The following is a 26,577-nucleotide window of genomic DNA, read 5'->3' as shown; positions in this document are numbered from 1 at the left end:
GGATGTGTTACTGGAGGTTTGACGTGAGGGAAGTTCCACTGGGTCCTAATGAGAGTCGAGTTTTTGGAGCAGCAATTCCTCTCTTATCTTATCTTACCATATTATTTTGCCTTATCTTATCTTAAATGAACTTACCATACCCTATTTAACCTAATTATCTTACATTATCTTCTCTTCTCTTACCTTATTCTACCATATTACCCCATCTCGAATAATCTTCCCTTAAATGATCTTGCCTTACTTTACCTTATTATCTTACCTTCAACTTCACTATATTTTACAATTAAAAGCATTCTTATATATATATACACACAAACACACACACACACACACACATATATATATATATATATATATATATATATTAAGGGCGTTGAGACTCCATAGCTTCACTTCATTCAGTTCAGTTATGAATTTTTTTTAAAAACACGACAATTTTGTGTGACATTAACAATTATGTCTCTCCCAATTTTGACTTCTTACATTATTGTTAAAACATCTTCTACCATCCCTTCCTTTTGAGCTCAAAATGAAGGCATTTCTTTCACTAATTTTAGCCAGTTTAGCCTCTTGCAGCTGTTCTTGTATCTATCATATGGTATCATTTCTCCTTTGTTTATCCAAAACTTTGCACCATTAAAACATGTTTCCTGTGTGTTATGGATGAAACCTCCCACAGCAACACATGCTATCAGTCGGTTCCTGCAGGTGATAAATGAATGAGTCTCAGTGATGCTGCAGCTGCAGACACAGACCCACAGGAGGAGGAGGAGGATGTGAGCGACGGGCTCTAGGACCCAGGGCTCGCTCCTCCATGCAGCAGCAGCTGTGAGCAGCAGCAGCAGCAGCAGCAGAAATCTGCAGCTTCCAGAATGAACAGATCAAAATGATGCTGCCTGGAAAAAGGGATTAAACGTAAGCGATCTGTCTCCAGCTGCTCCTCTTCTCCTGCTTCTCTGCTGGTTAACGAGTATTTGAATTCTCCGCTGCAGGTTCTCATCGAGCAGCAGCAGCAGGAGCCGCTAGTGACAGATGCATCGTGCACACTTTCTCCTCAGCGTCGGGACGTGAGTCGCAGCGGATGCAGACAGGGCCTCCACCTCCTCCTCCACCTCCTCCTCCTCCTCTAATGCGATCTGTTGTTTTTGTTTCTCTCCATCTGCCGGGCTCGTCCACACAGATTTCACCTCCGGGGGCTGGAGACAGGAGGCATGCCGTCCTGACCCGACCATGATGAAGACCGAATCCACATCCAAGAGCCCGGGCTCCGGCTCCGGCTCCACGCTGCGGAGCCCGTCGCCGCACCGGAACGCGTACGAGGCGGGGATGCAGGCCCTGCAGCCCGTGTCCTCCAACGGGGACATGCAGGACGGGCCCCGGGGCCGCAGGTACGGGTCCAACGTGCACCGGATCAAGAACATGTTCCAGCAGATGCAGACCACGGCCCCGGCCGACGCGGAGGCGGAGGAGCAGGAGGAGGACGGAGGGGGGGACCGGACCGAGGAGAAGTCCGTCCGGCTCTCCCTGCCCCGAGCCGGGAGCCTGAACGAGAACGTGGACCACAGCGCGCTCCTGAAGCTCGGCTCCTCCGTGTCCGAGCGGGTGCACAGGTTCGACCCCCCCAAGCCGGAGAACGGGGTCCAGCGGGCCGGGTCCCCGAGCTACTCCAAGCTGCAGGAGACCCGGCGCATGTTCGAGCAACAGCAGCAGGAGAAGCTGGAGAAGCTGGCCACCACCCGGGTGCTGCTGAAGAGCGACAAGGCCTCCGGCTTCCAGGAGGGCCGGCTGGACGCCATGGCCCGCTTCAACGGCTCCACGGAGTCCCTGGACAGCCTGGACACCAGCGAGGCCGTGTCGCCCACCGTCAGCCAGCTCAGCGCCGTGTTCGAGCGGGCCTCCGAGCTCCGGAACAACCTGCACCGCCTCTCCTCCACCCCCCCGCTGCCCTCCCGGGGGGTCAGCGCCAAGGTGGGCGTGCTGAACTCCAAAATCATCACAAAGAGGGTCAGTGCCTTCGCAGCAGGGGGGGGCCACCAGGACGAGGATGCGGGCTATCAGAGGGACCAGGAGGGGCCCCCGAGGACCCCCAGGGGGAGGATGGCCGCCCCTGCAGAGGGCATCAATGGGGGTCAGAGCGTTGGACGGGGGTCCCCAAAGTCCGACCGGCCCACTGTGTCGGATGCAGGTGCAGAGGTCAAACTGTCAGAGTCCTCCAGCTCGACCCAGCGTGGAGACCCCCGGGTCTCCCTGGAGAACGGAGAAGACCCCCAGGGAGGAGGGCTGCTGAGGCCGGACAGGGACCAGGACGCTGAGGAGGACAGGACGCTGAGGGACGACCGCTCGGGCCCGGACTCGATGGACATCAGCACCTACAGCGCGGTGGGAGAGGATGGGGAGGTGGACCAGGAGGAAGAGGAGGAAGAGGAGGAAGAGGAGGAGGAGGAAGACGACAGCTACGAGCCAGAGTCCAGCTGTGTGGAGATAACTGGGCTGCCGGCGGAGGAGGACCCCCCCGAGTCCAGGAAGATCCGCTTCAGCACGGACGTCATCAAGGTGAGGTCACATGATCCACACACACACACCACATTAACAGTTCTGATTCCAGGTTATGAAGATGAGGAGGTGAGACCCCCCCCCAGGAGCTGGATCCTGGGGGTCCTCTCTCTCCTCCTCCTGTGGTTGAACTTGACCTCAAAGTTCATCTCCGTCAGCTCTTTTAATAAACTCACTCTCCTCTGCCGGTGTCACAAGGATGCTGACCTTTTTGATTTTTCCAACGTGGCGGGTGGTGGGGCAGTGCACACCACTAAAACACCCCCCACCCCCCCCTCCCTCTCCGGCCAGTGCCCCCAGCTGCCAGCGGATGGTCGTGCATTCCTGCTGTGCAGCTGACACGGGCCCCTAAAGAGCTGCAATGTAGATACTTATCTGGAGCTGCTTCTGTAAATAATTGCCCGGTGGGGGGGTGCAGAGAGAGGAGGAGGAGGAGGAGGAGGAGGAGGAGGAGGAGGAGGAGGAGGAGGAGGAGGAGGAGGAGGGGGGGAAAAAAGAGGGCCTGGATAATTAGCCCTGTTTTTTAGAGGAGTGGATAGTGGACAGTGGATGAGGAGCTGAATGAGTAATGGAGTGTTATTTGTGTGTGAGCGATAGAGAGAGAGAGGAAGAGAGAAATCTCCTCTTGGACCAGTGAGATAGGAGAGGAGGGGGATGGAGGAGGAGAGGAAAGGAGGAGGAGGAGGTAGAGTTGATTTAAAGTGTCTCTGTGTGTCTGTGGGTGGTGTAATGATCCGGAGAGGAGCATCGGATCCTCTGCAGCTCAGACTCGCCGCTCTGCCTCGAGGTCTGAGCTGCTGAAGTGGGCCCTGACACTGAGCATCTCACACAGACACACACACACACACACACACTCACACACTCACACACACATTCCCTCACACAGAAACCATCCCAGTGACAAAGGGCTCCTGTCCCGTATCACGACCAGGCGAGTTGAGAGTTGCTCTCTCTCCTCCCGGCTGCACATTGGCTCTGCAGCTTCTTCACACAGCGCCAGAGCCTGAGATGTGTGCATCAGCTTAAGGTCTGTAAAGGAGACCTGAGCAATATTGTGTAGACTGATGGTTAATATTTGAACAGGCACATGAACGGACCCCCATCTGCAGGGGTCCTTCAGAAGTTCCACCTTCCACATTCCTCAGCTAAGTGTCAGGAGCCGCATCCTTTGTCCGACTTGATTAGATCGGTCGATTAGAAACTCTGGAAAGATGTTTTATCACGTGAGTACTTGCATATGAAAATGAATTTGAATGAAGAGCAATGTATTATGGGATATTTTGGGCCTGGGGAAGCCTTCGATTCTTGAATTGGAACAGTCTAGTCTCTCAGTTGCTAGGTCTTCAAACGCAGCCTACGAAGGATGCGGCTCCCGAATTAGACTTGAGAGACAGCTAATTGATGAGCATCGCCATGGCAACGGTACCAACAAATGGGGCTATGTGTGAGTGTCTGTCCAGAGTTATCATCGTAGACTGTAAACAAAGATGGACGACAAGACTGCTCAGCTGAAGTAAAGCCCATTGCATCTTCATCCCCTTCTTCTTGATGCTTATAAAATGGGGCGGAGCTTCATGATTGACAGCTGAGATGACAGCTGGCTCGTGATTGGCCGGGCGTGCGTCAGCCAATGATTTGGTCACGTTAGCTCGAGTAACTTCAACGGTAATAGTAACTTGCGTTCGACTGCAGTCCCTAACGTCTGGAGCAATCGGTGAAAGGGAGAGTAGCAACTGTTTCCAATAGCGTGTTCTGGGTGTGAGCATGAGCGCCCCCTGGTGCTGATTTGTATGAATAGTGTGGCTTGCTCTGAGGAGTCACTTTGTTTCCCATTGACGAAGCTTTGGTCATTTTGGTCACATCGATGCAAGAAATGTCGCAATCGAGCAGCTAGCAGGAGGAAGACGGGGGTGAGGAGACACTGTAAACAGTAAACACAGACGTAAACAATGAGAACAAAATTAGCTTTGTAAATGTTTGTTTTTTATGAGGAAGGAAATTCATTAAGCTGTTGTCGAGACATCAATGATGCACGAGAAACACTGGCTGTAAACAAATCTCCTCAAGGAAAGGAAGGAAATGATAATAGCTTTACAAATACATTCTTTTAAACTCCCATTAAAAAAGGAGAAAGAAATGCAGCTTTAAAGCAAATGAGAAATAAAAAAACCCTCCAGTACTTGTGTTGAGCTTCTGTTGAGCTCTAATATCCACACAATGATCTCTACCCCCCCCCACCCCTCCTCACCCGTGCTGAAAATCCCATAAATCCCATATTACTCTCTCCGGAGCTTTAGTGTCTCCGTCATTGTGAGTTTAAAGCAGGAGAAAATGAGAAAACAGCCGTTTCATCCTCACGAGATGGAGGAAGCTTTTATTTGTGCTTGCGATAAAGAAGTCAAATCTCAGGCTTGGATTATAAAAACTAAAAAAACAAAAAAGCAGAACTTGTTTGTGACACCGCTGCCGTCATCGGAGAACAAGCTCCCGCTGCGTCCCTTCACACTGTATCATTGTGGCCTTTTGTTATGGAGATTGATGCAGGGGTGGGTGAGAGTGGAAGCCAGAGGCGGGGGAGCGAGGTCAAATGGGAGGGGCGTTATTATGCAGCTCAAATGTCATGCGACTGTATAACGGCTCTGTCGCTCTGAAGTCACGGTGTCAGCTCCAAACAGGAAGTGGCCATTTGTGTCAGTGCATATTTCCCCCCCTTCAGCTCTTGGCCTTGGCCCTGGCTTGTTGTGGCGATGGCGGTTGAACGTCTGGACACATGTCTCTGTGAACGCTCGTCTCTGTCTCTGCTCGCCGTCTCAAGTCGGCAAAAAATAGCATCTCTCTGCTCCGGGTAGAGTTCACACTCCAGCCTTTGTCTGCTCCTCCTCGTTCTCCCTCTCTCTCTCTCTCTCTCTCGCTCCCTTCTTCTCTCCCTTCTCGCTCTTTGTCACCAGTCTGCTACCGTTAGTAAAAATAGCAGCATTGTTATCGTCACACAGACCCGCCTCGCCTCTCAGGGCCGCCTCCCCCCCCCCAGTCCAGTGCAGGAAGACGTCTTATTTATTCCCTGTTTGTTGTGGCTTCCTTCTCTAATCACTTAATGTCGGTGGATGGTAAAGTTCATGTTTTGGTTCCCTGGTTTGTGGGGATTTGTATTTTTAGTATTGGTTGTATAGTTCTGCTGGTGGTGGAGACGGGTTTGTGTGGAAAAGATGAAATAGATAATCTCCCCTGGATTGACACTGTGTTCCCTCCAAACCCAAAAATAATCTGATTTATTTTTTCCGTGCACCTTAATCACCTCGCTCTCACTCTTTGCCTACTCTCACACTCCCCTCAATCAACACCACAACACACACACACACACACAGAGACACACACCTGGGTTCCTGCTGCCTACGCGCCTCTGAGCAGACGCCACTCCACTCGGCTCAAAGAACACCTATCATTTTCTTTCACACTCTATCATTAGCACAAACCCATCGCTGTTCTTAGATTATCATAAACTGAGGGTGTTGAAATCTGACAAACGCACAGCGAGGAGGAATTGCTGTAAACCGTAAAAGAAAGAGTACCCACAATGCAGCCTTTTGGTGGTTCTGTGTTTGCCGCTGGGGTCAGCCGGTGAGCGACGGCCCCAGGGGGGAGAGGCGATGCATCACCATATGTCAGAGTTATCCTCAAACCGTCTATTACTTAGACTCGGAGGCGTTTTCGTACAGTGCATTACTCTCAGCCGGGGTGGGGGGGTGGGAGGGAGGGCAGACGGATTACCAGCAAGGTCGCTGTGCCCCACTTCTCTGCCCTGCAGTGGTGGTGGTGCTGGTGGAAGTGGTGGTGGGCTGCGATTCGCCCACGTTCGCTCATTTTACTGCGACAAGCCACATTATGCAAGGTCTCACTCATGATGTCTGAGAGCCGGTTCCATCTCCTCCATCCTGCCCTCGTCCTGATGAGCTCTTAAAGAACAAAAGACTCTGAAGTGATAGAGCTTCGAAGACTTTACATCTATTATGGTTAAGATACTTTTTGACTCCAAAGGGAGAAATTAAAAGATAAGATATTTTTCTTGCTGCAAAGCGATCAAGATTTGTTTGACGATACTTCTCCCGATTTATGTTGAAGCAGTTCCCCTGTTATCCAGTGCAGCACTGTCTCACTAGACATCTTCACATGCAAAACACTTGGATATTGTAGAGATATTATTTAAATTATGATGTTTACATGAGTTGCTAATAGAATATTTTATTCAGAACCCCATTTACATCTTATTTAGTCCCATTATGACTCATGATGTATGAGTGCTGGTTCCATCTCCTCCATCCTGCCCTCGTCTTGATGAGCTCTTAAAGAACAACAGACTCTGAAGTGATAGAGCTACAAAGACTTTACATCTATTATGGTTAAGATACTTTTTGACTCCAAAGGGAGAAATTAAAAGATAAGACTGATGCTTTTCTATATTTTTCTTACTGCAAAGCGATCAAGATTTCAGAATCAGAATCAGAAGTATTTTATTGCCAAGTACGTTCACACATACAAGGAATTCGCTCTGGTTATTAGTGCAAACAATGAACATAGAAACATAAAAACGCAATAAATACAACATGCATAGGAGAGCAATAAAAAATGGGAAACCAGTATATATTTACTCACTGTTTACTTCTTATTTACTCACTTTTTACCAAGATTTTTACCAAGTAACATTTATTTTGAGATAAACATTTCTGAATAAAAATATGTAAAAAATATAAAAAGTGAAATGCTAAATGCAAAACAGTTAACTGTGTCATATTGCAATATGCAATGTAATGCAGTATAATACAATATGATATGATATAATGTGTTTGTTACGATACTTTTCCCGATTTATGTTGAAGCAGTTCCCTTGTTATCCAGTGCAGCACTGTCTCACTGGACATGTTCACATGCAAAATACTTGGATATTGTAGAGATATTATTTAGATTATGATGTTTACATGAGTTGCTAATACAATATTCTAGTTGTATTCCCATTTACATCTTATATGGTCTGATTATGACTCATGTCAACATTACATCCTGCTTAGTATTTACACTCCAACCCAGGGTGTGTGTTGTCAAGCGGTTGGTAACTGTGGCGCAGAGGAATAACACAAGACTGTCGGTAAAGTGTTAGAATTTTTAATTTTACAGCGACACAAGGGATCTACATAGAAAGATGGGAAAACAAATATGTGCAACAATAAAACTGCAGAAAGACCCTAGATCAATTTATGTGACGATGAAATGCCTCTGCCAAGGCCGAGCAACGATTGTCTAGCTGTGATTTGATGGTTTAACTTAAATTATTAATGTGTTTATTCGTTTTATATATACTAAGGTGTCCTTGGGTATGTAGAAAGGCGCCAGGGAATAACATGTATTATCATAATTAACCTAAATTATTCATATCTTGTCAAACAACATGTATAGAAAATAATGTAGTCGTTAGTCGACTACCGAATATAATGAAGTATAATACAAATTACACAAATAATACTAGTGTATCTAGATAAGTATTCATACAGTGATGTGTGCAGTATAGTTGTAAAGTCTCAATCATCCAGATACAATCCTGCTATTGAGTCGTCTGTGTGTGACCTTATCCTCTTGCTGTCATGTCTGTCCCCGGGAGTCAGCGCTAAGCCGAAAATACGAGTGCTGACCAAACACTGTCCTGCCAAAATGGATGAACCCTGGTGCCATGCAGCCATTACGATGACAAGCCCACTATATCCATTTTGTTGGCCAGGGGAGAGCGGCCCAGCGCGGCGGCCACGAGGGGCGGCGTCCTTATTTCCTCTCTGCGCGTCGTACATCTGGGATCTGGATTAACCCCTGATTTCAGGAGGATTTGGAAGCAATTACCTGCCACTTCTGGTCATGTTTGACCTGTGGTCGTTTGGGAAAAGCAATTAATGGGGGTGTCATAGGGCCGTTAAGAGGAGAAGTGCTTCTTTTGGTTTGCATTTGTCCAACCAAACAGCGGGAGCAGCCATTTCACAGAGCTCCCATCACGCTCGGGAATTACCTTAAAAACCCTGCAGCGTTTTAAAGCAGAAGTGGAGACCGGCCGAAACAATTGCAAGAATAGAAAGTGTAATAAAAGTTGGTGGAAAGTTGGGAGACTGAGCGGAAAGGAGCTATTTCTGTTAGGGGAAAACAACCAATGGCACCGCCCCCTCACTTCCTATTGGCTGAATCCAAAATAAGAGAGTGCAGAGGGAAAGAAACATGGCGGTTGACCTGCTGCTGTGGGCGGTGGGGTGTGGTGAGGTTTGGGGGGGTGCGGGGGGGGGGTTGTCCTGCTGGTTAAAGCACCACAGTGTTACATCACACTGTAGCCAGAGGTCCATCAACATGCAACCACGCTGCCGGGGGGGGGGGGGGGGGGCCCAGGCCTCCGCTGCAGCTCTATCATTTAGCCATCGCCTGTCACGGCAGCTGCATTGTTAAGTGTTAGCTGTCACACATGTGGGTTGTGTATTATACTCTTTACCGTCCCGAGCGGGCGCCGGTTATAGATGCAAACACACGATCTGTGAGCTGGTGTGAGTCTCCAGAGCTGCTCGCCGCTCGCCGAGCTTTAGTAGGACATCCCATAGCGACTGGAAACGGAGGGAGGGAGGGAGGAAGGGAGTTTCCTGGCCATCTGTTAGCTCCTCTGACCTACTATCTGCCACAACTGGAACAGAGGCCGTCTCCATCCCCCCCCTCCCTTCGCCACCCTGCCTTTAATCCCAATGTTTGTCTTCCAAAGATAGCCACCTCACCATCCGAGGAGTTCTTCTTCTACGCCGCTGGCTGGATGTGAGGTGTAATGTTGCGTCATGCTAGGATCCAATTAGTCCAGTCTGGCCCCAGAGTGGGATAATTGTCGTCAGGAAGTGAAAGTGTCCGAGAGGCCGAGAGTGACGCCCGGCCTTCAGCACGCCGCCGGTGGACTCGCTCAAGGCTGCAGGTCACATGACGCGCCCCCACATTGTGTTTCCAGTGCCACGTTAGAACGCTGCAGAGCCTCGTGGTCTGATCCTCTGCAGCGTCCTGGCGGTGGAATGAGGGCACGGGGGGGGGGTCCCAGCTGTGGCCCCTTGATCTTTAAACCCAAGGAGCGGTGCACTGGGGCCATGCCGGCTTGGCGTGCGCTGTTGTTGTTTTATGCTGTTTCACTGAGGATGCAAACACTGTAGTTTGATCGTCTGTAATCCACATTCTGCTAATCCCTCTAAATACAAAGGTAACCTAAATCAGAATCCACTAGACGTCAGTGCTGCTGCTGCCGTGCGATCTGTCATCTGCAACGGGGTCAGGGCCAGTTTGAGGTCGGAAACTGTGATTTAAATCGTGTCAGTGGGGTCGTTTTTGGAAGTAATTATTATTTTCATTGTGGATAAATATGTCGATTCCCTTTCTGATTGATTAAAGATAAGGGTAAAATGCACATTTCAAGTGAAAGTCTTCAAATCGTTTGTTTTTTTCCAACTAAAATCCTCAGATATTCAGTTTTATATGATGTTAATCAGAAACTGGACCTGAATCCACATCTGAGAAGCTTGAAACAGTAATTTGATAATTCAGCATCTTTAAATGATGGATTTGGAAATGATCAGATAAAAAAATAGTTTTGGCTTTCTTGCCTAAAGTTAGATGAGCAGTTTGTTACCTCTGTTGTGTTTGTATAGTTGCTATGAAGATGAGACTTAGGCTCCACCCCCTGCCCCTTTTAAATCTGTTTAAATAAGGCTTAGAAAACAACAGTTCATTAATCAATGGGAGCTTTAGTTGCCACTAGATATTCGCTTGAGTAGTATTAAAATGTATTTAATAGTTTGACCCCAGTCGAACTTTAGAGTAAATGTAATATTTAAGCCTCAGTGTGAGAAACATTCACGCTTCGTCACCACTTGTGTGATCACACGGTGATGAAGAGATGAAAAATATCTTCACCTCTGCTCCTGTGGGTGATGGAGCCTTGAGAAGTGGAAACAGAAGCGTGTACAGTGTTCGACGAAGCATGAAAACACAACCGTGCTGAATGGCTGGCGAGCGGAGGGGCTGGTTCCATTTCAAAGCCGCTGTCAGGACTGACAGGCTCTTTACTGTGCGGGTTGCCATGGAGACGAGGCCCGAGCGAATGGAGGAGTCGCCGGCGAAGCCTCGAGATGCGAGCGTTTGTAACGCAGATGGACAAAGTGAACAGCTGAGGGAGCAGCGAGAGAGCAAAGTAAACAGAGAGGAGAAAAAAAGTGTTAGAATGTGGCAGAGGAGAGAACAAAGGGATGAGAGGAGGGAAGTGTAGATATAAAATAAATAAAGAATGTGTGAGAGAAGAAGGAGAAGAAGAAGAAGAAGAAGAAGGTCCGGCTCTGAATCATTGAGGCTAGTGGACCGTGCAAGGTGGTGCATGCATAATCACCTCGGAAGAAGTGAGGGCTTTTAAAGATTCAGCTCAATGTGTGTGTGTGTGTGTGTGTGTGTTAGTGTGTGTTAGTGTGTGTTAGTGTGTGTTAGTGTGTGTGTGTCAGTGTGTGTGCGCAGCTGCAGAAGGCCTCCATTAGCATGCTGGAGGTGGTTATGTAAACTGTCATGCTGTTAGACCAGAGTGAATGTGGGAAGCCGGGACCCTGGAAACAGAGGCCTCCCTCTCTCTACCTCCCTCTCTCCCTCTCTCTCTACCTCTCTCCCTCTCTCCCTCTCTCTCTCTTCATGGGAGCAACTTCAGTGGCTGTGATTGATTTTTCTCGCCACAGTGTTTTCGGTGCACATTACCGCTGTGAAGCGATACGGCTCCGAGGCCTGGAGGAAACGCTGCGGCCTCCTCGGTCGAGTTGGTCGATGAATTTCAATTGAATTATGTCTGTATTAACAGCGGTGGCGAGTTATTATCAAACCACGAGTCCGGCTCGTCTCGGCCGAGTCCGACTCCCAGGATTTGGTGTTAATTGAATTTAGTATTAGATTCATTTTTTTTTCTGAGTACACAATACACAGACTGTCAGGGAAGAAGCAATTTGTGAGTGTGTGTGGGAATTTGATGCTGATGCGAATAAAAATCAGGATCTAGTGAATTTCAATGCGGTTTCATGAGGACAGTCATAGTTGCTGGAGCTTTCACTTGTTTAAAACTATTTTTAAAAACCACCAGACTCTCTAGAGAAGTGGTTTTGTGTCAAGTTGTTCACACGAGTGCTGAAAAAAACCCTCATCGAAATGAAGCGAAATGATAACAAACCAGTTTAAAACTAAACTAGTTTCTATTTGTTGAAAAATACGTGAAGATTTAAATGTGAACATTCATGCACAAACAAGATTAATATGCAATCTACAACATTGTCTGTGTAAATGTGTTTTTCTCTTTCACCTGTTGATCCACACAAGTGATTCAGCGTTTCCCCGCGGTGCACAGGAAGTCGAGTGTTTTTTCTGTTTTCAGTAGCAGTCGCTATATTTGGAAACAATCCAAGAAGAACTGGGTAGTAGAACAAAGCAGAGATAAGTCAGCGCGGCTGCGGAGAAAAGAGAGGAAACGCACATTTCATTTTACCGCAGGTTTGACCTTTGCTGGTTGACCCCTCTGCCGTGTGAAAACAAAGCAGTGAGAGTCCGAAGGTACTTTTTTTTTTAAGGAGGAGTTTGACATTATCGGACTTGAACTTTGGAAAATCTCCAGAAAGTTGGGTCCGGATGTTGAAGAGCGTAGCAGGAGATTGTCAGGGTCAGAAACATTCAGGGAAATACATGTCTGAAAGCAGCTTAACATTGACAGATACGAGTCTCTGCGTCTAACTCAAAGCAAAGTGTCAAACTGTCATTTCAGGAAATCCCCAAAACTATATATTTATATCTATCTATACAATGTCTGAAAGCAGCTTTAAGCATTATCTCGAAGCAAAGTGTCAAACTGTCACTTTTAATCCAGGAAATCCCCAAAACTATGAACAGATAAGTACTAGGATGTCCTGGTGACTCAGTCTGACCCGGTGTCTCTCTCTCTCCTCCTGCAGGTGTTTGCCACTTACCCCAATGAGGACTATGACCGGCGTAACGAGGACGTGGATCCCATGGCGGCGTCTGCTGAGTACGAGCTGGAGAAGAGGGTGGAGAGGCTGGACCTGTTCCCCGCGGAGCTGGAGAAAGGTACTAAACATAATGATTACTCGCTTTCCAGTCCCCTGAGTCTGACATTGTGAAGTGCTGTCCAAATGTTTAATTATAATTTGTATACCCCATACAGTGCATTCATTGTATCCCATAACGCATCGTGAAAAGTCGTGTGTAGCCGATGGACACAAACCGAGCACTCAAGCTGAATGAAAGAAAAAGCCCATGTCTGAATAAAAAGGAATTAATTATAGACCCTCAGATGTGACTCAATAAAAACATTAGAAAAGAGAAAAGCCTTGATTGAAGGACCTGGAAGTTTTATTTCTCCATGAGGGGAAATTCTCTCCTTATATGAAGTTTGACGTGACGTGTTTTAACAGTTTGAACAATGACGCACGAACCGGTGCTGAGAAAATGTGTCTTATTTAAAGTGGCCTTCAGTGTTCACACCCTGGCGTCTGTCAGCCCTCCTGCTTCCCACAGGGCAAAGACAGTGCAATGGTTTTACCTTCTCCCCAGTGAGCCACACCACCACCATCATCCCTGCAACATTATGGTGCATTAATATATTTATAGAAAGCTATATTTAGAATTGTGTAAAGGGCAGATTACACAGGATACCATATGTTCTATATACATTTATTTTCTGCTGTGTGTCCTGGCTTTGTTAATTCACTCAGGAACAAACAAAGGCAGGAGTTAAGACCCCTGAAGCAAGAGCTGTGATTGGTCGGTTTGGTAGCATCGATAGCTTATACTCCGATAAAGGCAGAGAAGGAGAAGACTAACAGCAAACAAAAATGGATATAAACAATATATGGTTATAATAGTGAAAAACTGTAAATGTTTAACCAGAGTAGAAATGCGTCATCAGGCTTCGAGGACACACATGTATTATAGTGAGAAACAAATATAACTTGTAAATTAAACTTCAGCACCTTTTCATTGTGTTCTCTTCCTCGTTAAAGCACTGTATCTTTGGTGCAGGAAGCAAAATAACAGTCTTTCAGCTCACGTTTGAAATGAGTCACCAGCCTCAAGTAAATCATGTAAATCTCGATGGTGATGACACCCACACGAAGTCACCGTTTCACACTTGTAAAGTGTAATTTAACCACAAACCTATGAAACCTGGATAACCGTGTGCTAACGGCAGGGCTGGCGTTCCTCTTGCTCTCTTTCAGACGGCGATGGCCTCGGCATCAGCATCATCGGGATGGGCGCCGGAGCCGACATGGGCCTGGAGAAGCTGGGCATCTTCGTCAAGACGGTCACGGACGGAGGAGCAGCACAAAGGGATGGCAGGTAATGATGAAGAAGATGATGATGATGATGATAATAAGACGAGTGTGGTTAAGTGCAAGATCTAGTTAAAGGCTGAAGTAAATACAAATGTTTTCTCTTAAAGACATTTACAGAACTAGCTTCTCTGATATCTACCAGCAGTCTGTTCCCATTTTGGTTTGTAAAATTCACTTTCCTGTAAAAAATGAAATGTCCTTGTTCGAACTCTGTGTTCAGCCTTTGCTTTGCACACACACGTGAACATGAGGTGAACTATTTCCAGGAGTGGACGCCTCACGGTCTCGTTTTTGTTCTCGCCAATTGCGAACGCGGCTCCCTGCCGTGCACGAGGACTTTATAAACGTTGCTCGGTTTGTGTGGGCGTCCGTACAAAGAGGTTTCACTCGGTTGAATAACAGTTGAAGCCCATGACTGTATAATCCTTAAAATGTCTCCCCTGGCGCTCTCCTGCAGGATCCTGGTGAACGATCTGATCGTGGAGGTGGACGGGACCAGTTTGGTCGGAGTCACCCAGACTTTTGCCGCCACTGTACTCAGGAACACCTCAGGAACCGTCAAGTAAGTCGTGCTTTCAATGCAACAACACTGATTCACTTGAGACACAAATAACCTCAACACCGGCGTAGAAACTTTAGTTATATCGTTATTCTTTAGTCAAATTAAGTTCCCCTTAAAACTCCAGAAGTGTTTTGTGGAATCAAACACTTCACCCACCCCTCCAGCGTCATAGTGGTGAGTAGATAATGAGATAAGTTTCATTTTTCTGTGAACTATCCCTTTTAAGAGCCGTAGCTGTGACTACATCAACGTCCTTTAGTTTTGCTGCCCCAGTGACACACAGCATTCTTGCTCAAAGAGGTGGTTTCCTCTCGATATCAAACCGAGTCAGTCTTTACACGCTGGGCTGACTTCGACCACATCCTGCCCATTCAGACTGTAGATGTGTATCTCTCGTCTCGCTGGGTGCCGGTTATACCCTTCAGTGTTGAAAAGCTCCTTTTGGACACATTCAGATATTAAGGCCACAGGAAACATCATGAATAAACACGGCCGGCATCCAAAGTATTGATTTGAAATGCCAGAGGTCTATTTGTAGCCTCTCTGGCGTTTTGGGAGGAGCGGACCGTTCCCTTTGTGCTGCTTTTGTCAGCGAAGCTCATTCATAATTCAGGGTTTGGTGGTCAGCGCTGTAATTATTAGTGTTGTGTGACTTGTGAAGATCAGAGGCCTCTATAGATGGCTCATCCATTATGGATCCGCTGCAGAGGTGGCGAGAGGTACCACAGGGCTTCGGCCCTATTCATAAAAACAAAAAAAAACAGAAAACCATCAGGGAGACGAAGAGACAGAAACAGGAAGTGAGCTGGTGAACATTTAATTACCCGTTGGTGCAGCAGAAATTGAAAGGCTGCAGCTTAATAACCGTCTTCATGGTGATTCACTGCACTTCCCCCTGCTTTACCGTCTATATATATATATAAATATGATACAGATTCAGGAACATGTCGCGTCTATAATGAGCCAGAGTGGATTTTAATCGTAGATGAGGCCGAGGACACAGAGACGGCCTTTGTTTACCTCTGAACAGGAAGCTCTGTTCTGCAGTCAGACAGCTCGCACGCTCCTGACTGCGTTAACACTCTAGGCAGAATATTATATATGAAAAACAGTGGTCCTCATGTATTATTTATCAGTATTATACCACGTCAGATGTAGGACTTGGCCCTTTTGAGCATGATTTGGGTTTAGTGGCTTATCGGGGATGTGGTTTTAATGGTGATTTTCTTTTTTTAAACCCAGGTTTGTGATCGGGCGAGAGAAGCCGGGCGAGCAGAGCGAGGTGGCCCAGCTCATCCAGCAGACCCTGGAGCAGGAGCGCTGGCAGAGGGAGATGATGGAGCAGCGCTACAACCAGTACATGGACGAGCAGGAGGTCAGTGCCGGCCCCTCCCCCGACACTTGCTTGCATACACGCATATTCCCTGCCATTGATTCTTAAAACAGATTCTGGAGATTTTTGCAAGACAATAAAAACCAAACAAAGCCTGTGATGAGCGTGAATGTTCTGCAGCTCAGTTGTTTTGTTAGGGGATTTAATCCAGTTATCTGAATACATTATCAACCTTCAGAGTGAGTATATGAAACGTTTGTCCCGCATAAGCTTCTTGGCAACAGAACAAAAGGCTTCTCTGTATAGTGTTAAAGTTTACGTAACATTTTCAACCTGTTTAAGCACAAAAAATGTTGCCTTGGAATGAAAAACAAAGCTGTGGGAGGCGGGTTTTTTGCGATCATTCGTTGGCCACACGTGTCCTTGGTTCCCCTTCAGGATTATGAAATGTTACTCTGCACCATTGTGAACAGAAGTCTGGTGTGGCTGTGTAGTGTGTGTGTGTGTGTGTGTGTTTGTGTGTGTGTGTTTGTTTCTGGCGCGAAGCCACACCGTTGTCCGTCCAGCGTGTAGTATCAGTCTGATTAAACCATAAGCTGAGCTCCAAAACGGGGACAAATCAGGACGACTCAAATTTTGTGACGCAGGATGTTTGCTTCGTTAATCGTTGTGTCTCGGATTTTTATTTCTCTCCTTTTCTTTTACTGAAACAGAGCTTGAGTCCAGAAAAACACAAGTAGCTTCATTATGATGATAGAGGAAGTTTCCTCATTCATGAACAGGGGCTGGTGGGTGGTTCTTGAAAAGCGGTTGGTTGTATAATGGAAAGAACAAGTTTGCTCTTTGGAGTTTGGCACCATCTAGTGTCCTCATACTGTAATGTCAGATATCTGTCTGTTAAAGCAACTTCCTATTTTATGAGCAATAACAAGTCAATATCAGGAAATGGTAGTTTTCTTATCTAGTACTAACATTATAGGTGTTAAAACAATCAAAGTTGCACAGACAACATTCACACAACCTTAATTATGAGATGGTGGCGATCACCTCTGTGACCTTCCTCCCTGCAGGGTGCGGAGTATGGCACAGATGAAGAGGAGGATGATGACGAAGAGGCCAGTCCGCCGTATCCCAGCGCCATCGAGGTGTTCGACTTGGCGGAGAACGAGGACATGTCGCCCCTGGAGACGGACCCTGAGAAACTGGCCCATAAATACAAAGAGGTGAGCGGACGTCTCCTGATTCAAACTGGAACGTCTCACCTGTAATCACAGCTCGTTTCCTCTCATGTACCTAAAATTAACACGTGTATTTAAACATGTCTTCTCGCTGCAGCTCCAAATAAAACATGCTGTGACGCAGGCTGAGATCCAGCAGCTGAAAAGAAAGGTAAGGTGTTCAATTTAGATCATATTTATTAATTATCTTAAACTAGATTATATTTAATACTAGTCCAAAAGGATTATTTTAAAGTTCAGAGGTCTGATAACTTTGCAGCTGCACCACGCGGAGCAGGACAAGCAGCGCTGGCGCATGGACAAGGCTCAGCTGGAGCAGACGCTGCAGGAGAACAAGGAGCGCATGGAGAAGCTGGAGGGCTACTGGATGGAGGCGCAGAGCCTGTGCCAGGCGGTGGACGAGCACCTGAAGGAGACGCAGTCCCAGTACCAGGCGCTGGAGCGCAAGTACAGCAAAGCCAAACGCCTCATCAAGGATTATCAGCAGAAGTAAGAAGCGGGGATTATAGAGTTCTGTGATATATATGTGTTTTAATTTGAGTTGAGCTAATGTGTTGTGTCTTGATTTCATCAGGGAGATTGAGTATTTGAAGAAGGAGTCCCAGCGTTCTGCACAAGTTGGGGAGGAGGCCTCCCTCCTGAAAGAGGAGTCAGGACAGCTTCAAGAACAGGTACTGCAGGTAACACAGTTCGAGGCTGCTTCTACAGTGCACGTAGCTTTTATATACATGGATATAGTCAATGGGCAAATTTGCAAATAATCAACTACAAGCAAATGGACAGTAAAAAAAGAGAGATATCAAATTCAACCTAATACTGGGCACCAGGTAGTTAATGCATCATAACGGAAAGAAACAAATATTTGGTTATATTAACATTATAGTCAATACTTTTCATCTATATATTTGACTCTGTGCATGTCTTAAATTAGTTTGCTAGAATGCAGCTTCAGCTCGAGGTGTTTTTATTTTGCAGCACTTGTGAGAACAACTTGACACGACAGAGCTTCTTCACTACATCCTGTGACATTTCCACAAGCTTTAGAATAAGTTGTTCAATGAGGTGAAAGCTTCAGTGATAACCACAACCCCCGAAGAGGATCATATTGAGTCACTTTGTGGTGCTGGTTATTAAAACCCTGATGTGACTCACACAGTTTAGTCTAAGTGTTTGTATAAAAAATAAATGATGATATATTTAGCCTCATTAAAAAGGTGTTCGACATCAGCAGCAGCAGCAGCAGCTCACGCACTCTTGTGACACAATTGTTGTATGAAGAGACCGATGTTGAGACGACGTGTCTGAGGACATGAAGGAGCAGCAGAGGACGAGGGACATTGTTCGTTTTATGGTTTAGTTTTAACATTGATTTGAGAGAGTGCGTAGATTCCAAGACGGTTTGAAACACTGGGTGACATATGAACCATGTTCAACCTATGATGCTGTTTTATAAATCAAACCCCCACCTTAAGTTCAGTCTGTATATAAACTAGGGACGGGAATCGGCAGGGACCTCCCGATACGATACTATCACGATACTTAGGTGGCGATACGATATGTATTGCGATTCTGTAAGTATTGCGATTCGATATTACGATTTCCTGGGGTTTCTTTTGGTTTTAAATACTGGACCATGGAAAAATGTTGAATCATTCCTTCAAATACAACACAGTCAAATTCACTTAGAGCTTTACCAGTTTCATTTCAAATATTAACATTAACTTAATGACTGCCGGGCAGCCAATAGAGAAAATAAATAAAAATGTTCCCTATTATTGTAAAGCCCCTGTCAACTGCACACAAACTGACAGATTAAGAAATGTATGCCACTTAGGCTTCTTTTAAACAATAAATAAAAGATAAATTAAATAGAATGAATAAAAGTTTACTTAAAATATAAACTTTGAAATAAAAAAAAAGTAGGCTATTGTTGTTTGCATGTAGCCGATGCAAAGCTAGTGCTTGGGTGTATTTAGATTCTTGTGCAAAAACAAGAGCTGGTCAACATGCTCTGGGGTGATGTTGCTCCCCCAATATATCCCCCCCCCGTATAAACCAATAAATATGTTTAAAAAAAAAAAAAAATCGATTTGGGAGGCAGCATATCGTTTTATAATCGTCATTCACAAGAATCGCGATTTGTAATTGAATCGATTTTTTCCCCCATCCCTAATATAAACCCTCCTCCTGACTGTGTGTGTGTCTCCTCTGCAGGTGGCCGACCTCGAGTGCCGGGTGGAGGAGCTGAAATCTGAACCTTTATAAGCCTTTTTTTTCTTCTTCTTCTCCGTCGTGTGTCTCCGAAAAAGCAGAACTTCAGCAGATGAAGTAGACGATTGTGTTGTAGTACTTGCAATGAACCGCAGGGTATTTCATGTCTCCAACCTGAGCTTGGTTTCCGGTCACATACTGTATATGTGTTCCTCCTCTCCCCCCCCCAGCCCAGGCTTTGTATTCACCCTTTGGAAACATTGTTTTCTTGTTTAACATGAATTCGAACGTGAAGAACGGATCTTTATCATCAACGAATACAGACTCTGTCGAGCTCTAGATGTAATGTTCCTTTTTTTATAAGTTCAGTATTTAATCCTTTAATTTGTGGTTTTGTGACAGACCATGCTGTCGCTTTTTAATTGCCAAAAAAAACCCAACCTCCTCTCTTTCTTTCGACTAGTTTTGTGACCTCTTTGTTTTCTGAGTTTGTACAGCTGTGATACTGTGTGGTTTAACAATCAATTTGGTTTGTACAAATTTTTATTATGTGTATAACATTTAACATAATATAAACTAATGAGATTGAGGATTGTTGTGTATATTTTATGTGACGAAGACGTGTGAAGTGGACGGAGATTGCACTGAAGAAGACATCCCACCCGGTGCTTCACTGGAACGGAGGAACAAACGGGAACGAGACGTTGTTTTGGATTTTATTTTTCATTTTTTTTTGAAGTTGTACAAACGGTAACCCAACCTTCATAGGGGTCTTGTCACTTAACCTTGAAAACCACCTGCTGCCTACCTTTCAGAAGTGTTTGTGTATTTTTTACACATAAAGACTCAGTAACGAGCGACCGATCCTCCAGTTTCAACCCCTCGCTTCTTTGAAAATACAAAAAAAAAAAAAAAAAAAGGAACAGGACCACCGAGACGAGCCTCCACAACTGCTGTGCCACAAATCAAAAATGGAATCTTCTTTTTTTCCCCGTCTCCCCTTCTAAAAATGGATGTTGTCAAGGACTTGTGTAACTGGTATTAGTTAGGACTACTGATATGAGAAACATTACTGGATTACTGGGGTGTTAACGGAGCCGTGACCAGCAGCAAAGTTGCAGATTTAAAACAAAAACAAACCAGCAGCTGCACTTGACACCGCTGTGTGTAGCACATGGAAAACACTGCCAGGTTTCTACCTGTTTCAATTTACGCACAGTTTAAAAATGAAACTCCAGTCAACTTGTGACGACCGTCATAAACCAGTATGTTTGTATAGTTCAGGTAAGACTGAAATATTTTACGTAATATTTATAATATAGTCCAGGTGCGAAATAAGAAAGCTAACAAGGACAAAATCTTTACAAAAGCAATGTTCAATAGACAACGTTATACTGTGTCATGTAAAACAAGTAGTAGATCTGAATGACGACAAAAACAAAGATTAACAAATTGAAAAAAAAGGCATGGTTATGAGTATTTTCATAATATTAAGGCTTGTACAGTGCACATGCTTTGCATTGTATGTTTTGTGGAATAAATGGTCAACAGTAACGGTCATGATGGTTTTTATTTCAAAGCACGTTGACATTGTGAAACGAGCATTTTGTTCATGTGAATGTGCATCTTCCTTTTCTTCAGATCAACAGAATAAATTGAATTGGAGAATCCTTCTTGTACATTATATTCTTGATCTTTACGCAAACTCGAGTTTAAATAATATGTACAGAACATTAAACAAACATCTGTGACTCTTCATGTTGAACCGACTGTGTGACCTGATCACATGTGCATCTTCTGGTGGTGTCTCCTGAGGTGGTAGTTTCTCGAGAAGCTCTTTCCGCACTGGGAGCACTTGAACATCTTCTGTCCCATGTGGAGCAGCTGATGAGCCTTCAGACTCTGCGGGCGGCTGAAGCTCTTGCAGCACTCGGTGCAGCTGTGGGGCCTCACGCCCGTGTGCTTCCTCTCGTGCCGCTTCAGGTCGCCCGACTGCCGGAAGCTCTCCCCGCAGTGGGTGCACAGGTAGGGCTTCTCCCCCGTGTGGGTCCGCAGGTGCACGTTGAGCTGGCCCGTGTACGAGAAGCTCTTGTCGCAGTGGCTGCAGCTGTACGGCTTCTCGCCCGTGTGGATGCGCAGGTGCTGCTTCAGACTGTAGTGGTTGGTGAAGCCCTTCCCGCAGTCGGTGCACAGGTACATGACCTTCACCTGCTGGAAGCACGTGTGGCACTTGAGAGCTTTGGCGCTGGCGCAGCTCTTCCTGCAGTGGGGGCACGTGTACTCCTTCTCCCCCCCCGGCTCCTCCTCCAGCTCCTCCAGGAGGCCGTCCGACTCGCCGTGAGAGAGGAACTCCTCCGGGTGGTGGCGCTTGATGTGTTTGATGAGGTAGCTCTTCAGGGTGAAGGAGAACTGGCAGAAGGAGCAGGAGAAGGGCTCGGACGTGCAGTGGTACTTCATACACGTGTTGCTCTTCTGGTGCTGCTTCAGTTTACTGGGCGTGGCGAAGACCTTCTCGCAGCGGTCGCAGCGGTACGACTTTGCGTTGGCGTGCACCGTCTGCTCGTGGCGTCTCAGGAAGCCGGACTTGTTGAAGGTCGCCCCACACTGACCACACTTCAGCGGCTTCAACGTGCACTTGTGGGCTTTGAGATCCTCCGGGTTCCCGTACGTCCGTTTGCATTTGTTGCAGCTGAACCACTTCCGGGGGGTCGGTGTTTCTGGTTCACTGCAGCTCTTCTCGGGCTGAGCGCTGGCGGTCGGCTGCTTCTTCTTGCTGCCGTCCGCTCTTCGCTTTGGAGCGATCAGCTTGGTGATGTCAGAAATCCTCGCTCTGGCTGCAAGTCGCTGCGGCCTTTGAGAGGGCTGCTTCTGGGCTGCTTCCACCGATTCAGCCACGGAAGGAGGTGGAATGAAGTCGGCGTCGTGGCTTTTATCGTTCTCCACATCGTCTTGAAGTTCCTCCGCGGTGTTCTCCGAGTGCTGCTCACTGATGTGCTGCTGAAGGGAATCCACCGAGGAGAAGGTCAGGGAGCACTCGGCGCAGCTAAAGGGCAACGTGGTCGTTTCCTCTGCAGACTGACTTTTCGCCTCTTTCCTGTCACTTTGTTTCTGGTGAAGCCGCAGGTGCCGGGTCAGGTCGTGGTACTGGCCGAAGCACTTCTGACACACGGTGCAGACGTAGGGCCGCAGCCTCTCATGCACGGTCATCTTATGCTTTCTGAGGGAGGCGTCGTTTCTGAAGCTCTTCCCACAGTCTGAACAGCTGGACTGAGACGTTTCTCCCTCTGCTGCGGACGTATTCTCAGTTTCAGTTACATCCAAAGCTTCTTCTAGATTCTCACTAACATTCATTTCCTTTGTTTCATCGGTTTCAGGTGGATCTGCAGATTCAGAGAGCTCTGAACTCGTCCTCGTCGAGGTCTCTTGTGTCTCACCGTTTTGATCGGGAGCTTTTAGCGCAGTCGGCTTCCTGTGAACCAGCTGGTGTCTGATGAGGCCGGACGCCTGGCTGAAAGAGCGCCTGCACTGTGAGCAGCAGTAGGGCCGCTTGTTGGAGTGGACGCAGAGTCTGTGCCTCCGGAGGTGAGGCATCCGCTTGAAGATCTTCCCGCAGTCCTCACATGTTTTGCCGTCAATGGGATCGACAGATAACACCACCAGGGAGGCTACAGAGGAACCGGGGTCGGCATCGGAACTGGGATTCCCAGGTTCAGCCTCCTCAGCGGTAGGCGTCGCGCCCCCTGCAGGCTGTGTGTGGAAGTATTCTGTGTGTCGCTGGAGAAACGCCTCTGTAGTGAAGGAGAGCTGACAGCTGAGGCACAGGAAGATCTGAGATGTCGAATTTGTATTATTCTCTGAAATTAAGGAGAGAGGAGGAAAACGTTACTGTCACGCTTTGATTTGACCACATATGAAAATAATGACACTAAAAGGACACTAGTGACTAATTAATAGGAAAACAGCCAATGAAATCCAGGTAGCAAACTCATATATATTCTTGGGACTACTGTTTGATCGTACCTGCTGAATTTAACTTCATGAGCCACATCTGGGTCCAAGCTTCACTGAAGAGGGTGAGCAGCTTGTCGCTGGGCCACACCGTGAGCTCGTCTCCCGGGTGGATGGTGCGACAGCAGTGATACAGGATGCTGCCCTTATAAGGAACTGCCAGCAGATTGCTCTCGTCTTTGATACGAGCACAGTTGACATACCTGTGTGAAGGAAGAGGATTAGAAACATCAGATTAGAACATTTCAGATTATCACAATCATTGCAGAAATGTTTTGAAGAGAAACTCAAACCACCGCGTCTGTATGTCTGTAAAAAGCAAGTGTATCAGTGACTTAACAACCTTCACTGTCCGTCTATCTCTTATATTGTGTATTATGAGGATGAGGATGTGTTCTTTACCTCATCCAGTTCGAGTGTGATTCCCTGGCAGCATCAATGTACTCAAACTCATGTTCTCCTTTGTAAATCTGCAGAAAAGGAGAACAAGACGTCGTAAGAAAGACACTAAACCACAAGGAATGACTCATGTTCACTCTCAGTTTGGCTTCTCTAATCTCACCTCCCAGGAAAAGTCACTTTCCAGTGCACTTTCACTTGTTGTCACTTCCCCCTCAAATGGTCCAAAATGCATTCCTGGAGACACCGGTGCTCCGTGATTCATGACCCCGACGCCGGCCCAGGGAATACTGGACCTGCCTATCATCAGCCCATAGGGCAGAGTGAGGAGCGCCCTCTGGGGGACGCCCACGCTCGTTGGGAAGTCGAGGATAAAAGATGGGCCGTTAATGTTTGCGGGATCACTTTGGTCCTGGAAGAGAGGGAGACACTCCTCACAGTCTGGGGAATATAAAGAAAACAGAAGAATGCAGTCAGTGATCTTTATACATGTCTGCTTTAAACCACTATACAATTCCTCCTGAATATTGTGCAGGTCTGATCTACGCTGCTGTGTTTGATTGTACATTTTTTAGGTTAATTCATCCACAGTAGGATAAACAAGGTATTAAATCCATGGGTTCACTTACTTTTCCCACCTTACATCTCTGTGGATGTTTAATGGGTCTTTTCACTTTACAGACATGATGTTCAGAAAGATTATAAATGTTAGAGTGTCGATTACTTTTGTGTGTAACTTGTGTGAACTATAAGGTTCGGTTGGAGCCCTTACTGTGAATACCAAGACACAGAGACAAAGGGTGCTTTTAAATATAAGTTGTATTTTTCTCAACAACAAAACAATAGTACGACTCCTTTAACAAAAATAAATATCTCAGTTCAATTAATTTCACTTCAGCTATACAAGGTCAAGTTAACAACATGATTTCCGGTCATTCAGATTAATTTCATTTATGCACATTATTTCAGTTCAGCTGTATGATTGCAGTTAATCAATGTCTTTATTCCTTTTATGACTTGGTCCCTATGTGTGTAACCTATATATGGCAGTGGTGGGAAGTAACGAAGTAGAAATACTTTGTTTCTGTACTTAAGTAGATTTTTCACATATCTGTACTTTACTTGAGTATTTCTTTTACTGACAAGTTTTACTTTTACTAGTTACATTTGAACAAAAATATGTGTACTTTCTACTTCTTACATTCTCAAACTGGCTCGTTACTTGAGCAGCGGAGGCTCTCTCTCTCTCTCTCTCTCTCTCTCTCTCTCTCTCTCTCTCTCTCTCTTTGTAAAATTATACATTATATACATTATATTCATATTGTTGTTATAATTTTTCAGTCAGTTGAGATAAATCTTGAGGAGAAACATTTTGGATTGTATTGTGTCTGTATAGACCTACTATAAAAAGCACTTTGCATTTTTAATTTTGGTACTTTTACTTTTGATACTTAAGTACATTTCAACACCAGATACTTTTGATACTTAAGTACCTTTAATATGAGCTACTTTAAGACTTTTACTCAAGTCATTTTCTGACGGGTGACTTCTACTTTTACCGAAGTCACTTTCAGGTAAGATATCTGTACTTTTACTCAAGTATGGCTTTCAAGTACTTTCTACACCACTGATATATGGTGAAATGTGTGTCAAGTATCTTGAACTCACAAAACCCATCATCAGCCTCTGTGGTTTCCTCTTTTCCCACAGCTTCCAGTAACTTCTGCACTGGTTCTTCTGCTTCATCTGAAACAGGAATCACTGCAAGAAGCAAACACACACATTTTAGAAACACGTGTGGGGGGGAAATCACATCAGGTCTCTGGGTTACTTTGTTAGACTCTAAAATGGAAACCTGTTCCTAGTGGGGTGTTGTCATCAGGGGGTAAACACTCCTCGAGGACCACCACCTCCTCGGTGGTCTCGACCCACTCCACCTCGTCGCTCCTGACCGACATGAGCTCAACCTCTGTGGGGGGGATTTAATCCATATCTGTGGGGAAAAGAATTTAGACAAACACGTAGAAAAAAGACAAGATAAGCAGCAGCAGCTAGCGTTAGCATGGGGGCCCAGCTAGCATCACATTTAGCTGCAGCCACCCTCAGGCTAACAGAATTAGCTTGTTTATCACAGTGTTGCTATAACACACAGAACAACACGTCGTACAATTTATACATTATTATAAAAACATGTTTGCACCTACTTCTGCAAAGAGGCTCTGTTCCAGTTGTTGTTTCGCTAATTAGCGTTAAAAACAACTAAATAGCTCAAATCAGGCAAAACACCACAAACCCGAGGACGCTCCCCCGGTAGTAAATACATGTCCCTTTCAGCGTAAGGGCTCACATTTCCGTTCTTTTTCCGAAATAAAAGAGGTGACGCAAGAGCTGCCTCAGCTGTTTATTCACTAACTCGCTTTCACATCGATTCAAAACAACAACACACACAAATCTACAACCACACAACAATAAACACAAATCAAGGAAGACAATTCTTACGTTTTTGTGCATTTCCTGTTTATCTATATAAAGTGTAAAGAAAGGCTAGTGATCATCTGCGCCGCTGGTGTAGTGGTATCATGCAAGATTCCCATTCTTGCGACCCGGGTTCGATTCCCGGGCGGCGCACTGTGTTTTGCTCCCAGTTCTACAGGTTCATCTGAGAACCTGTGATTTTCTTGATTCCAGTGATCATGATGTATATTTGTTGGACTGACAACTCATGTAATAATCTGTAAGAGTCTGTGATCTTGGTGATGAGATACAAGTATTATGCTCTATATCTTTTTGTCTTATCAAAAAAGACAGTATAAACCATTTGAATGTGATGTCAATTAGAGTACCTGAATAACC

General features: G+C 45.9%; 2 protein-coding genes and 1 non-coding gene across 3 annotated transcripts; 2 read left to right on the top strand and 1 right to left on the bottom strand.

Moving 5' to 3' along the window:
• Positions 1–1,052: 1,052 nt before the first annotated feature.
• Positions 1,053–20,958, top strand: ppp1r9bb (protein phosphatase 1, regulatory subunit 9Bb). Its single transcript, XM_061095234.1, has 11 exons — positions 1,053–1,067; positions 1,181–2,553; positions 12,573–12,705; positions 13,857–13,977; positions 14,431–14,535; positions 15,778–15,910; positions 16,939–17,091; positions 17,204–17,257; positions 17,366–17,595; positions 17,681–17,786; positions 19,321–20,958. The coding sequence occupies exons 2-11, from the start codon at positions 1,231–1,233 to the stop codon at positions 19,369–19,371; spliced, it is 2,409 nt and encodes an 802-aa protein (XP_060951217.1). The 5' UTR covers positions 1,053–1,067; positions 1,181–1,230; the 3' UTR covers positions 19,372–20,958.
• Positions 20,869–26,039, bottom strand: LOC133028040 (histone-lysine N-methyltransferase PRDM9-like). The gene is made up of 7 exons (XM_061095233.1): positions 25,929–26,039; positions 25,580–25,717; positions 25,393–25,485; positions 23,888–24,165; positions 23,728–23,795; positions 23,338–23,528; positions 20,869–23,171 (listed from the first exon to the last, which is right to left on the bottom strand). The coding sequence occupies exons 2-7, from the start codon at positions 25,680–25,682 to the stop codon at positions 21,100–21,102; spliced, it is 2,805 nt and encodes a 934-aa protein (XP_060951216.1). The 5' UTR covers positions 25,683–25,717; positions 25,929–26,039; the 3' UTR covers positions 20,869–21,099.
• A 242-nt stretch (positions 26,040–26,281) lies between these two features.
• Positions 26,282–26,352, top strand: trnag-ccc (transfer RNA glycine (anticodon CCC)). The gene has a single exon. It is a non-coding gene; the product is annotated as a tRNA-Gly (tRNA).
• Positions 26,353–26,577: the final 225 nt, after the last annotated feature.

Source organism: Limanda limanda, chromosome 21 (genome assembly GCF_963576545.1).
Source record: "Limanda limanda chromosome 21, fLimLim1.1, whole genome shotgun sequence".
Taxonomy (NCBI): Eukaryota; Metazoa; Chordata; class Actinopteri; order Pleuronectiformes; family Pleuronectidae; genus Limanda; species Limanda limanda.
This window is presented reverse-complemented; position numbering and strand designations above follow the sequence as displayed.

Excerpts from the sequence above, each read along its gene's own strand:
- LOC133028040 (XM_061095233.1), bottom strand. The coding sequence starts at position 25,682 with ATGTCGGTCAGGAGCGACGAGGTGGAGTGGGTCGAGACCACCGAGGAG. Across the intron at positions 23,796-23,887 it reads AAAGTGACTTTTCCTGGGAG|ATTTACAAAGGAGAACATGA; the intron begins GTGAGATTAGAG and ends CCTTTTCTGCAG. Across the intron at positions 23,529-23,727 it reads TCACACTCGAACTGGATGAG|GTATGTCAACTGTGCTCGTA; the intron begins GTAAAGAACACA and ends TCCTTCACACAG.
- ppp1r9bb (XM_061095234.1), top strand. The coding sequence starts at position 1,231 with ATGATGAAGACCGAATCCACATCCAAGAGCCCGGGCTCCGGCTCCGGC. Across the intron at positions 12,706-13,856 it reads CCCCGCGGAGCTGGAGAAAG|ACGGCGATGGCCTCGGCATC; the intron begins GTACTAAACATA and ends GCTCTCTTTCAG. Across the intron at positions 17,092-17,203 it reads TGGCCCATAAATACAAAGAG|CTCCAAATAAAACATGCTGT; the intron begins GTGAGCGGACGT and ends TTCTCGCTGCAG.